The sequence below is a fragment of the Lissotriton helveticus genome, chromosome 4_1, assembly GCF_964261635.1.
Source record: "Lissotriton helveticus chromosome 4_1, aLisHel1.1, whole genome shotgun sequence".
In the NCBI taxonomy this organism is placed as follows: Eukaryota; Metazoa; Chordata; class Amphibia; order Caudata; family Salamandridae; genus Lissotriton; species Lissotriton helveticus.
In genome coordinates, this window is record NC_136063.1 from 1,660,812,989 (window position 1) to 1,660,826,366 (window position 13,378).

General features: G+C 47.0%; 1 protein-coding gene across 1 annotated transcript in view; it reads left to right on the top strand.

The window, feature by feature from the left end:
* The window catches only part of VOPP1 (VOPP1 WW domain binding protein), a 443,837-nt gene extending 435,613 nt beyond the window's left edge, over positions 1–8,224 (top strand). The window contains exon 5 of the mRNA XM_078688345.1: positions 7,393–8,224. Within this exon, the coding sequence (XP_078544471.1) occupies positions 7,393–7,574 (182 nt within the window). The 3' untranslated portion in view covers positions 7,575–8,224. The remainder of the gene's footprint in view (positions 1–7,392) is intronic.
* Positions 8,225–13,378: the final 5,154 nt, after the last annotated feature.

Sequence of the window (13,378 nt, forward strand, 5' to 3'; positions counted from 1 at the left end):
CTTAACCACGCTTGTTCCAACCCCGTAAGCTTAACCATGCTTGCCTTAACCATGCATATGCGTGGTTAAGGCAGTGTGTGGTCTAACTGCTGGCTGCTGCAGGCAGCAGGAATGGAAGACCTCACCAGGAAGAGAGCCACTGTGAGGTAAGTGGGGCTGGGCGGGGTAGATTTATGAGCTGGTGGGTTAGGGGTAGTTTTCTAGGCTGGGGGTCAGGGTAGTTTTCTGCACTGAGGGTCGGGGTAGCTTTCTGGGCTGGGGGTCAGGGTAGTTTTCTGGGCTGGGGTCAGGAGTAGTTTTCTGGGCTGGGGGATTGGAATAGTTTTATGGGCTGGGGGTTTGGGGTAGTTTTCTGGGCTGGGGATTCAGGGTAGTTTTCTGGGCTTGGGGTTAGGGGTAATATTTAGGGCTGAGGGTTGGAGGTAGTATTCAGGGCTGGGGGATCAGAGACTGGGGGATCAGAGACAGTTTTTGTATGGATTACGGACTTTAACAGGTAAGTAAACATAAAAATAAATAAAACGAAATTCGTTTTATTTATTTATATGTTTACTTACCTGTTAAACTCCATAATCCATACGTTACTACCCCCCACCCTGCCCCTCCCCCTTCCCACATCACCGCCCGGCCGGTACTCCCACTACTGGCCGCGGCTGCCTAAAAGATAGTAATGTGCTTTCCACAGAACAGATGATAGAATCATTGAAGACCTGGCTGTTTCCGGTTAAATAGCTACCCTGAGCTTACGGCAGAATCACGCCCAGCGCACACACCCAGCGCCAAGATGCCTCGGCATTTGAACGCTTTAGAAGCTCCTATCCTATCCTATCCTATAGACTGACAGCAGGTTTTAAATGCATCATTTATATTGCTTATCTAACTATCTATCGCCCCCTTCCAGCACCTGTGGAACAGGTTCGTAATCTCGGAGTTGTTATTGACAGGGATCTGACAATGCAGGGCCAAGTAAACAAGGTATCACCCACATGTTTCACCATTATACGTTGGTTGAGAAACATCTTGTGGATGTTGCCTGTGGATACCCGGCGATCGGTCGTGGGTGCCTTGGTCACCTCCCGGTTGGACTATGGTAACATACTCTACCTGGGGGCGGCCAAGGCTGTCACGCGCCGCCTTCAGCTGGTACAAAACGCTGCAGTTCGCCTGCTTAGCGGCTGCCGTAAAACCGACCATGTATCCAGCCATCTTCGTGAGCTTCATTGGCTGACGGTGGAAAACCGTGCGAAGTTCAAGGCGCTTACCTACATGCACAAGATCAGACAGAAGGTGGCCCCAAGTTATCTTCAGACCTTGGTGAAATTGTATTCCCCTACCCGCTCCCTCCGATCCTCCTCCCAAATCCTCTTCTCTGTGCCGAGGGTCAAACTTCCCAGAATGGGTGGCCGTTCCTTTGCCTATTTGGGGCCTAAGTTAAGGAACTCTCTTCCCCTGATCATTCGGTTGGAGGACAGTCACACTCGCTTCCGCAAAGCCGTTAAGACCTGGCTCTTTGACCAGTAAGTGCATCTGCCTCTACCTGACTCATTAGCTGCTCAATTTTAGCGCCGGGAAACCCTTAGGGGTAGCTGTCGCGCTCTACAAACTCAATAAATAAATAAATAAATAAATAAATGTATCTATCTATCTATCTATCTATCTATCTATCTATCTATCTATCTATCTATCTATCTATCTATCTATCTATCTATCTATCTATCTATCTATCTATACATATTGTATTCACCTGTGAAGCCCACTAATTGGAATAAATCACATGTTGGGAGTGAGCCCTTCAAACAAAACTTCGCAGCCTCAAGAAAATGCTGAACATTTCTTTCTTCAGAGGCCCACTGGAGGGCTAGGAAAATGAAGTGAACAGCTTGGGTATGCACAGAACCTACTAAAGGGAATAATTTTATTGAAAGGCACGACAAAACTCACTGAAGGGAAACAAACTTAGACTATACCTCCCAGCATGCAACACATGTTCTACTCACCTGTGAAGCTCACTAATTGGATGTTGTAATTAAAGGAGGTCCTGGAGCCAGGTATATATAACACGCTGGTTTAATTAAGCTTAGTTTCAAGTTCAGTTTCAAGTAAATAAGTAAAGATGACAAAAGCTCCACAAGGAGCGGCCTCCCTGCCACTCAGCCTGCCTGCCATCAACTGCCACTCCACACAAGCCAGGCACCCAGGATTCTATTATGTCATCAGGCATTCCAAGAGCCACACCAGCTGAGTAGCAGGGAAGTCACCAAAGCTAAGTATAACATTGGAATAAATCACATGCTGGGAATGAGTCTTTCAAGCAACACTTCGCAGCCTCAAGAAAATGCCTGGGACCAAGGGGCTGATGCCCCGAAACACGTAAGGTTTTTTGAACATTTTTCTGAAATAAAGAATGCCGGTTTGCCTGAATTAATCGGCTTCAGAGTTCTTCTTTAAACCGAGGAAACGTTGCAAGCATCTAAAGTACGGCAGTACAGCCCTGAAGACTGCACCACCCTGCAAGGTTAAAGGGGGCCACAAGGACACAGAACTAATTGGAGAAACAGAAATGCATAATTACCGAACATTTCTTTCTTCAGAGGTCCAGTGGAGGGCTAGAAAAACGAAGTGAACAGCTTGGGAATGCACAGTACCTACTAAATGGAATAATTTTATTGAAAGGCACTACAAAACTTACTGCAACACATGTTGTATTCACCTGTGAAGCCCACCAATTGAAATAAATCACATGCTGGGAGTGAGCCTTTCAAGCAACACTGCGCAGCCTCAAGAAAATGCCTGTGACCAAGGGGCTGCTGCCCTGAAACGTGTGAGGCTTTTGAAAAAAATTCTGAAATAAAGAATGCTGGTTTGCCTGAATTATTCTGCTTCAGACTCCTTCTTTAAACTGAGGAAACATTGCAAGAATATATATATTGCCTGCCATTGTGATACCTATAATGAGGCTCTAGAATAACGCTGCCCTTCTGGGATTGTCCCAGTCTTCTGTCCTCACCCGTTTTATTTTAGATAGTGCTAGAATTTTAGGGAAGTAAACTTTTGTGATTCCAATATTGTTTCACTTGTTTTATTATGCAGTGTGCACAGATATTTTAGCTTGGACTTTTCCACTTTGTGGCTTTAGGGATGTGTGATGATGCTTCTTTCTTCTTAGTAGCAATTGAAGCCATTTTGAGATCCTACTGGGAACTTCTGAGTGATTTCCCTCGATTGGGGGCATGGATCAGCAATCAGTTTTTGTACTGCTTTTACATGGTCTTTGACCAAATTTAGCTTGGTGGAAATTGCCCCCATGGCCAAGGTAAGGTAAGTAGTTGTTGAGGGAGAGGAATGTGAGTCCTTCTCACCAACCTTAGGGGCTAAACTTCTACCCCATCATAGTAAAGGGTCCACCTCCCCAGAGACATAATTATGGTGGTGAATAAAGTCAGTCAAACATGGTTGCAGCCCCACTGAGATACAACGGGGAAGGAACCTACTTTTAACGGCCTTCTCTTCTTGGTATTGGCACCTCCTCCCAAGATGTAGTACCAGGAGACAGATCCCAGCCCAGTTTCTATGTGTTCTCCCACCCTCTCCTCCCCAGCTTGCAGTCCACCCTGGTTCACCAACTCTGTACTTTAGTAATTGATAGTCCTTCTGTTCCTTCACATAATTATTCTTCCTTTCAAATCATAACCTCCATCAAATTTCATTAGTTCTCCATGAAATGTCCTCTAGGGCCCTTTCTGTCTCTGGAGCCTGTAAAGAGGAAGATGTACAACCAGGAAGGGTGTATCCTGTACTACTGCAGCTTTCACTCTCTTTTCCCCAAATAGTCTAGACTCTGAGTACCCTACCCTTACATGTGGGAAGAAAGAGGTCCAGTGAGGAAGGGTGTATGTGGATACTCCTGCTGCTCTCCACTGTGTCCTCAAGTAGGAAATCTATTCCTACTTGAAGGCACATCTTGATCTCATAGATCTATGAATACTCGATTTCTGTGACCCTCCTGATTGCACTTCATGATCATTCACCCTGTGATATTGTGATGTGTTGGAATGGGGACCATAGCTTTTAGGCTGGACCCTGGAAACTAGGGCTGAAATTCATGCAGTCCCTCTTGAACTAAATCTCTTATAGTCTGCTAGATGTAAGGTTAACCTGCAGAGTTCAGGATCATGACTAGCAATCAAAAGTAGTAAAGTTACTCTAAGGCATAAGTTCCGTTTGTAAAAAAAAAAGCCCTGATCCCCAAAGGTAACTTGCAATTCTTACACTTTTGTGTAACTTTACTACTTTTGGCTATTCACAAAATACCAGTGAAAATTACTTCTAAAAAAAGTAGTAATTCCAGCACCACACATGGCCTACCACTGGTACGCCAACACCCGAAAATCGAAAATAATGGAGACAGGAAGTTAAAATATAACCCCATGGGAAATATTATGAAATCAAATTATTTGAAATGTAAAATAGAAATAACATAAATAAATGTAATTTATTGTTACAAAATATCAAAATAGTACACAATTATCCTTTAATCATAAAATATTGTAATATCCTTTTTTGAATTTAAAACTCAATATAAAACCATTTTCATTACAAAATAATAAAAGTAATTTTCACTAATTCCATATATGGTGTTTAATAATTATTAATGTATAACAACAAGAGAGAGAGGGAAAGAGGCACTCTTAGACCCCTGTAAACCAATAAACAACAACGAAAGAGCGACTATAGTAAAACCAGGGAACACCTGGTTAAACAAAACAGCAAAGGGCAAAAACCAGTGTTTGTAAAAGAACCCTCACTCACCGACCTGGTCGGTGACATGCTTCATCATACGGTACCACCATAGAGGCCGAATGCCTCCCTGGTGTGCTTCTATGCCTGGTTTACAGCGGAGCAGGATGTTCAAGTACGTGTGTGCGTGATGGTGAAAAAGGAATGTGAATTTAAAAGGTGACTGGTTCTAGCTATCAACTAATTTATTAAAGGCTGACCAATGACCATTAAAAAGAGTGAGACAGATGTGAACTGGTTCTTTAAAGTAGCCAGTAACATCTGATTTAGGTGTATAAAATTGGTCAACATGTTTCTGCTTGTATATTCAATTAGCTAAGCATTCTTCAGGACCTACTGTATGTTCCACGGCGGTATGCGCACCCTAAGGCACACTCTAACAATTAGTGTAGTACAACTCACAGTTATATCGGTGTGGTCTCTCGTAGAGTCGTAGACCATTAGAGTCTGCAACATAGAATCAACAAAAAGACAAACAAGTATTTAACCATAAGTCAATTGTGAAACAAAACGCAGGTTACTGACAAAAATACAGGCAATATTGTCCCATGCTGTGATTGTGCAGAAAGAGGTGTATTTGTGTGCAAGACACATATACTAAGATGTCTTGAAGAGTATCACAAACCGCTTTGGTTTAACTGGGCTAACATTATTCTGATTGAGTTTGTTGTTTAGGGATGCAACTAAAATATTGTTTCTTCTTCCTTTTGCTTTTTTCAGTTTTGAGGTCTTTGGTCTACAGATGCAGGGTTTAGAAGCATGATTTAGGTCTTGTTTAATTATTTTATAGACTGTAGAGAATCAGGAAATATCAAAATCATATTTGATATTTTAGCTGCGTTTGATTCTTTCACTGATAGGTAAAATGGCTGGATTCATAAGACTCTTTCCTAATATGTGTTATCACATTTACCCACAGAGAATGGGTAAAAACCTTTAATACATTTCCCCCCCTCCAGTTTCTAGTGAGTCGGCATTGATAATAGGTGAATTGCCAACACCTCATGCTTCAAACATTCAATGCAAGGTATAGTGACAAGTACATGTGAAAAGAGCGATATCACCAAGCATCTCGGATAGTGGTGAAAACATGACACTAGACTTTTGGAAAACATGGAATGCAGTGTCACTAGGAATGCTCTGCAAAAAAGGTTCTCTCCTAGTTCAACAAAGATTGGAGTGATATTGTTAATATTTGCACTGATTCAGCTATACATATGAACATTTTGTGTGATAACCTGTCAAAATTGATACCCGAGCTGAAGTGCTTCCCTGTAAGAGATCCTTGCCACTTGTTACATGGTATGCTGTAAGAATCTTTACAATCTGCAGAGTTAATGAGGAATGCTATTGACTTTTTAGTCCATTCTGATGCACTGTTTTCTTATGCACAGGAACTAAAATGCAAACATTTATTATTTAGTGCTTTGTGTGGCATCAAAGAAAGAGACATCCCAACTGTGTCACTTAGCTGATGGTTCTCAGTCCGAGGGCTAGGAATGCGATATTATCTTTGTGGCGATGATTTACAGAGTTTTTCCTAAGTGATGATGCCAAAGGCAAAATATGTTAGGATCTTTGGTCGCATATTGACAGACACCCTTGTCTACCAAGTGTTCAGCATAATTGGTGTAAATGTGAAACATCTCCTGCAGAGTAGGCTGGGCGACACTTTTAGTGACTTTGGCACTGCAACATGTTCCATGTTAGAGTGCTTGCCACTTGGTAAGCAAAGCAATGATAAAGAGCAATTCAGAAACTTTTATTTTACGATGTATGAGAAATGGCTTGCAGTGATGCATAGAAATGTACCTTCACCAATCATGGCATTTGAAGTCAATGAAACCTCACTGTGGTACAAGTTCTAGATCCCTTCCGTAAAAGTGCTGCTTAATTTTTGACCACTTCAATAACTCTGAAGGCATAAGCTCCCAGCTCAATGCAATTGTTGCAGAACTTGCCCTGAGAATCGCATCTTCAAGTGCACCAGTATTGTAATGGAAAGCTATATCAGTGGCCAGAGTTAACAAATTGTGTACGGGCTGTTTTGGTGTTGCCCTTCTCAAGTGCCAATGTTGAGAGCGCCTTTTCGCAGAAGTTTACATGGGAAAGAAAGAGCGAGCGCACATGACCAAAGACTCACTGAAGAAGTATTGTATAGTGTACTACAATAATTTTAATTTTCAAAAATCTATTTGGACCTCATATACACTATAGGTACACTGCCTATATACCATGGGCTATCAGTGTAGAAAGCAAGCAATAATAAATGCGAAATGTTCCATACACACCGGAAAAACACTGTTTCTGTTGTTTTTAATGGAAACGAAAATGTGAAACCACTGATAACCACTGTTTTGTTAACATATTGAAATCGCTTGAAAACACTGACAACCCCCCACCAGAATTTACCAAAAATAGAAACTGAAAACAGGAAAGCCTAGTTATACCCCCCTCAAATACTAATCCATTATTAAATCAGGGTAATTGTACTGATATGCCTCATTTACAAATATTTTGAACAACAATACATGTGTTCCTGCCCTGACATATTATTGTACTAAAATATTTTTGTCTTGTTCCATTTCTTGTCAGGACCCATGCAGCCAGGAATGCAATACTATTCTGATCCAGGAGGGCCAATGATGAACCCCATGGCTTCGGGTTTCCATGTCCAGCCCAACTCACCTCAAGGAAATCCAGCGTATCCACCTCCGCCTTCCTACTGTAACACACCGCCCCCTCCATATGAGCAGGTGGTCAAGGACTTCAAGTAGCCTCTCTTTCTCCTCTTTAATGGACTCTGAGAGAGTAAGGAGCTCTAGCACAACCACCAACAGAACAGCCTCAGCTATTATGTATCTTCTTTGTTCATTGATGTTAGCGCGCTCCATGTTACTGTTAGTTACAAAATGCCATTTACTTTCCTGCAGACCGGATGTTTCTAAATCAACAGCCAATTGATCTTTTTGCTTGCATCAAACACCTAGAGGCAGGGCATGCCTTTGTATAATGCTATCTTTTGGAATCTTTTGTACCCTGCAATGTCATTGTGCTCTTTGCTGTACAGGTTAGATTGGATGAGATCAACTCTCTTATAAAGCAAATGCTAAATATCTGGGGAGTTTAGAAAATGTGTTCTCCAGATTTGTTTCGCACCTGCTAAAATCTACGTTTCAGTTTCAAATCATTGAAATCTTAAATGTTTCAGGGGACAGGCAGAGAAAAAGGAACAATACATGTCATTAGGATCTATAGAATGGGGCATCATCGACCACTTTCACCATACACCCCTCTCCTGGTTGGCTTTATAGTCATGTCATTAAATTGAAAAATGCATTTTAGTAAGGGCTGCAGTTATGTTTACAATAATTCTCTAATGCTCTGCTGTTTCAGTCCACAAAAAATAAATTCTGCATATTTATAAGTTGGCCTTGGACTCTCATTAGGGTTCACTTGCTGCATTGAAATGATGTGCAAGTGTTGGACGACATAACCAGATCATTTGATAATCGAAAGGGCATGAAATGCATGATCTGACCCCTCCAAACCTGATTTGATTTTTGCGTCTTTTTGTTAAAAGTTGCACTCAAGGAACTTAAAAGCACAAAACATCTACAGTTATCTAGTAATCACAAGATTTGAAGTGACAAGTTAATTTCTAAACTATGCACTTAACATTCTCTAATTTCATTAGTCACATAGAAGCACAAGATCTCAAATATGTATATAAAAACATCACATACTATCTGAAACCTTACATTCTTTAGCAATAACTATAGTGTTTTTCCAAAACTCCCTCGCTCCCCGCAAAAAATTGCCTTACATGTACAGAGCCTGGTGGCATCAACAATATTGCTGCCTGCTCTCCAAAATTTGTATAACTTTTATGTATAACAGTTGTGTCACTTTACAATTTTCTAATACCAGTTCCAGTCATAAATATGTCTGATAAAGGAATATTCATAACCATATCTTTCATCTAAAAGGATGACAACACTTCATGAATATTTGTCCGTTACTTTACTCGTGAAATCATGCATGCTTCGTCCGTGTTCAGTAGGTTTAGCAGTAGATTCAAAATGTTACAAATGGCATGACCTTGAGGGGTCAAATTTAAAATGTTGTTGGGTAAGTGGAAGGAAGTACACTAGCAAGAGACAATAGGAATAATATTATCCTATGCATCGTCTGGATCTCGAGTAATACATTACCAAAATAAATAAATTGCACCCTAAACACTGAGATGTGGGATAGAATGTCATGCTTTATGTAAATGTGCCAATCACATGGATAATTAATGTCCTATTACTTACCGGTAATCCTCATTACTCCGGGTCCCGTAGTCCTCGACACCTTCATACTGAACAAGTGGAGATGACCATCTCCCGACAGAAAAAAACAAGAGGAATGCTGGGACACTAATACTGCCCCTCCCCCCGGGAGTACATAAGCAGTACTTACCCAGCAGACCTCCTGTACTAACAAGCCCAGACAGGAAGGCCGGCCGCCCGGGAGGGAGGGAGGGGCGTATGAAGGTGTCGAGGACTACGGGACCCGGAGTAATGAGGATTACCGGTAAGTAATAGAACATTACCCCCAGGTCCCTCCGTCCTCGACACCTTCATACTGAACAAGTGGAGAATACCAAAGCAGAAACCCGGCCTTCCGCACGTACAAGCACACCCAGGAAACCACAACAAAAGCAGCCACCCAAGGGAGCACCGAGAAGGAGGAAAGGAAGACCACAGGAAACATCCGGCCCGCAACCCAGAACAGGACAGCAGGGACAAGGGCCGGAGAGAAAGAAAAACCCAGGGCTCCAAATAAAGGAGGCCGCCAACCCGGGCAACCGGGACCTGGACCAGAACATCAAGACCAGCCAAAACAACCCACCGGAGAAGACCGCCCAGGCCAAAACCAGCAGGAAGGCACACAGGGCCAGGCAGACCCACCAGGAAAATGAGACAACCCGGAAGAAAGCCAAAGAAGAAAAGGCCAACAGAGCGCTGGCACAATCACCCAGCCCAAAAAGGAAGGAGAAGCACAGGCCAGAAACACGGCCAAACCCCCAAAAAGAAAGGACTCGAGCACAAGAGACCCGAGGAAGAAACCCCGCCGAGGAGGCCCAGGAAGCAACAAGCACCCAGGAGCCGAACAGGACCGAGAACCCGACTCAAAAGACAGGGACGGGGAAGAACCAGAGAACCCCGCCGAAAGCCCACCAAACAAGGAGAGGCCAACAAGACCGGAAACCAGTACAAAGAAAACTCAACCAGGTCGGGAACAGAGAAAGCGACCACAAGCCCAGAAAACCCCAACCCCAAAGGGAAGGAACACAAGGCAGGAGGGGAGCACAGAGCAACTGGGAAACCCCGGCAGCTGCCCAATGAGGCACAGAGGGCAGCACAAAGAAGGTGCCCAAAAGACACAGGACCGCCCAGGAACCCCACACCCAGGCCAGGCAAGCAGCAAGGGCAGGAGCAGCGGGAAAAAGAAAGCCCAGGGAGCACAGCACCCAGACCACAACCACAAGGCCCCAACCCAGCAACGCCGGAGAAGAGCCAAGCAAACCGCAAAAAAAGAGGCCAACAATACCCAACAGAACCGGGATGCCAGGACCAGAGCCAAGCAAACCGACCATGCAGGAGGAACAGCAGGCCCAAGCAAACCCCAGAAGAAGAGCAGAGGACCAAGCAGCAGGAAACCACAGACAACCCGCAGCCAGGAGGGAGGGACCCGCAGAGGCACGAGCACCACAGAACAGCACCCCAACCACAGAAGGAGGGGCAACCAAACAGACCCACACCGGGAACAAAGCCCGGGAAAGAAAGGGAGGAAGGAGCGAGCCAGGACCACAGAACCAGGAAAGAACCCGGAAAAGGCCGGCAATGAACCCCCAGAGCAGGCCAAAAAGGGTCAGCACAGCCCGAAAACCCAGCAGGGACAGCCCGAAGCCACACACAACCAGCAAGAAGCCGGCAGAACCGCAGCCACAGAACCCCACACAGGCCCACAACACCGGGAAAACAAGCCCGGGAAGAGAACCAACAGCAGGAGAAGGCCCAGAAGGAACCACCAGGAAGCGGCCCCAACGCAGAACACCCCGCCAGGACCCAAAAGGACACCAGCAGGGAAGCAGAGCCCAAAAAGGAGCCCAACAACCAGGAGCGGCACGCCCCAGCCAAAACCTCAGCCAGGCACCCACCAAGGGAACCAGACGAGACCAGAACAACTCAGGGAGCAAACACCCCCAACAGGAGACGGACCCGGAAGCCAACAGCCCCCATCAGCCCCAGAAGGCCAGGCAGGGACCAACCCGGCCCGACCAAGCATAACACAGAGCAGACAGCGGAGCACGGGGACAGCACACCAACCCGGAGAACAGGAGGCATGACAGGAACCGGCAGCAGCCCGGAGGCCCCAGTCAGGAACAAACCAGGCAGGCACCCCGGCAGAAACAGGAGGGGCAGACAGCCAAAAGCCAGCCCAGGGGGAGCCAGCGCAGAAGCAGCCAGGCCAAGCACACAGAAAAGCCCCCGGACACACCAGAAGTCCCAAGCGGGAGCAAGGGAAGCCCACACCAACAGGAAGACTCAGGCAGGCCCCACAAACAGGCACCAAGCAGGGAACAGACGAGAACAGGAGCAGGCATGGCCAAAGCAGAACCGCCGAACCCAAGGCAGCACAAGCCACCCAAGCGCAGGCAGAGGGGGCAGACCACCCCAAAAAGCCCCCGGCAAGACACAGGCAAGCACCCACGAGCGGAACCAGGCACAGCCCAAGGGACGGGAGGAACAGTACCAGGAACCAGGAGCCCCAAAGGCGACCAACCACACAGAAGCCAGGAAGCGAAGAACCAGGACACCCAAGCAGAGCAGAGGCCACAACAGCCAGCCCGCAGCTGAGGCAAGGCCACAAAGGGAAAACAGCACGGCAGGCCAACCGGAACCAGAGGAGCCCACAGGACCCCACCACCGCAGCGGCCCGAGTAGCAGGAACACCGACCCACCACCAGGCGGGGTAGGCATCCCGAAGCAGAGGGGGAAACAGAACGCACCCCCCATAGGCCGTCGCCAAAGAAGAGAGGAACGCCACTCAGCAGAGAGCAAGGAGCAAGCAAGCACGCAGGAAAACCCCAACAACACAGGGAACCCCAGGAGCAAACAAAGGTAGAGCCAGCGAAAAAAAGGAACCAGCCACCACAGAGGCAACCGGAACCCACGCCAACCCGAGGCAAGCCACAAACAGAAAGAGCGAACGCCCACAGAGCCGCCAAGAGCACAGGCACATCCAGAAGAAGAGTACCAAAGGGAGCAGACCCCGGAACGCCCACCATCCAAAAACAGCAAGACCCGGGGCGGGCCAGCAGCAAGGCCGTAGACCAGGAACAAGCCACACAGGGGGCAAGCAGCGTGGACTCCAGAGACAGCAGCAGGACACCCCAAAAATCAATACGGGACGTAGCACAGTGCCGAACGCAAGCCCCCAACAAACCCCGGCACCCCCAGGAGGCACCGACCCAGGGACAAGACACACGGCAGAAGGCACACCCGTCACCACCCCAGGACCGGCACCAGCAGGCGAACAGAGGACCCACCAACACCGGACATCAGGATAGCAGCGGCCGGACTCGAACCCACGGGCAGGAGCGTCAGCGACACCAGAGGCACAAGAAGAACCACGGAGCCCAGCGCCTCGCAGCACCTACAAGAAAAAAAGGTGTGGGTGAAAACAGCCAGAGCGGGGGCCAACAACACAACAAGGCCCCCACCGCAAACACACACATGCAGCAAAGGAACAAGACACCCCAGCGCTCCACGCCACAGAAGGACGCCACAAGGACCCTCCAAAAATTGAAGGCAACCTAGGGTGCGCAACACCCCGAAAACCGAACCCCCGGCTCGAGCAAAAAGCCCAGGGCACATGCAAACGCAGCACAGGCCACTGGAGGAAGCCTCCGTGAAAAGACAGGAACCAACAGTAACAGAGGGCAGGGAACAGGTAATGGCCCAGTATAACGAACTCAGATGGATGAAAGGCCGAGTGGAGCCGCTGGGATGTGAACCTGAGACCAAGATCCGAACACAGGACTCTGCAGCGGAAGCATCAGTCCACTGAGTCAGCAGACCCCTAAAAAAGGAACGTCCCCCACACAGCTCCCATGGATCCACAGGGACTGGAGAAACACAGCCCCGGACCCCAGGCACAAACCCCTCATCGAGATGACAGGAATGAAGCAGAGGACACCAGAGGCGGCCCCCGAACCAGACAGCAGAGGCCCCCGCATGCCAGTAACAGGAAACAGTCCAGCGCTGCCAGCGGCACGGCGTGGGAAGCAGGCACAGGCCTGGCAGCGCCAACCATTCTCAAAGAGAAAGCTAGGTCTGGTTGCGCATCGAACCGAATGCAGGGCACTTCCGAAAGTGATGTCAGTGAATCAACATATACATCAACATGCCAAACAAGTAAATGTGTGTAAGAGCATCCACTTCATGGATAGATGACACCAGAGGCCGAGCAGGGGACCCCGCAGCCCCCCCCACCCTCCAGGGCAGGAAGAGAAGTGCTGCGAACAGAG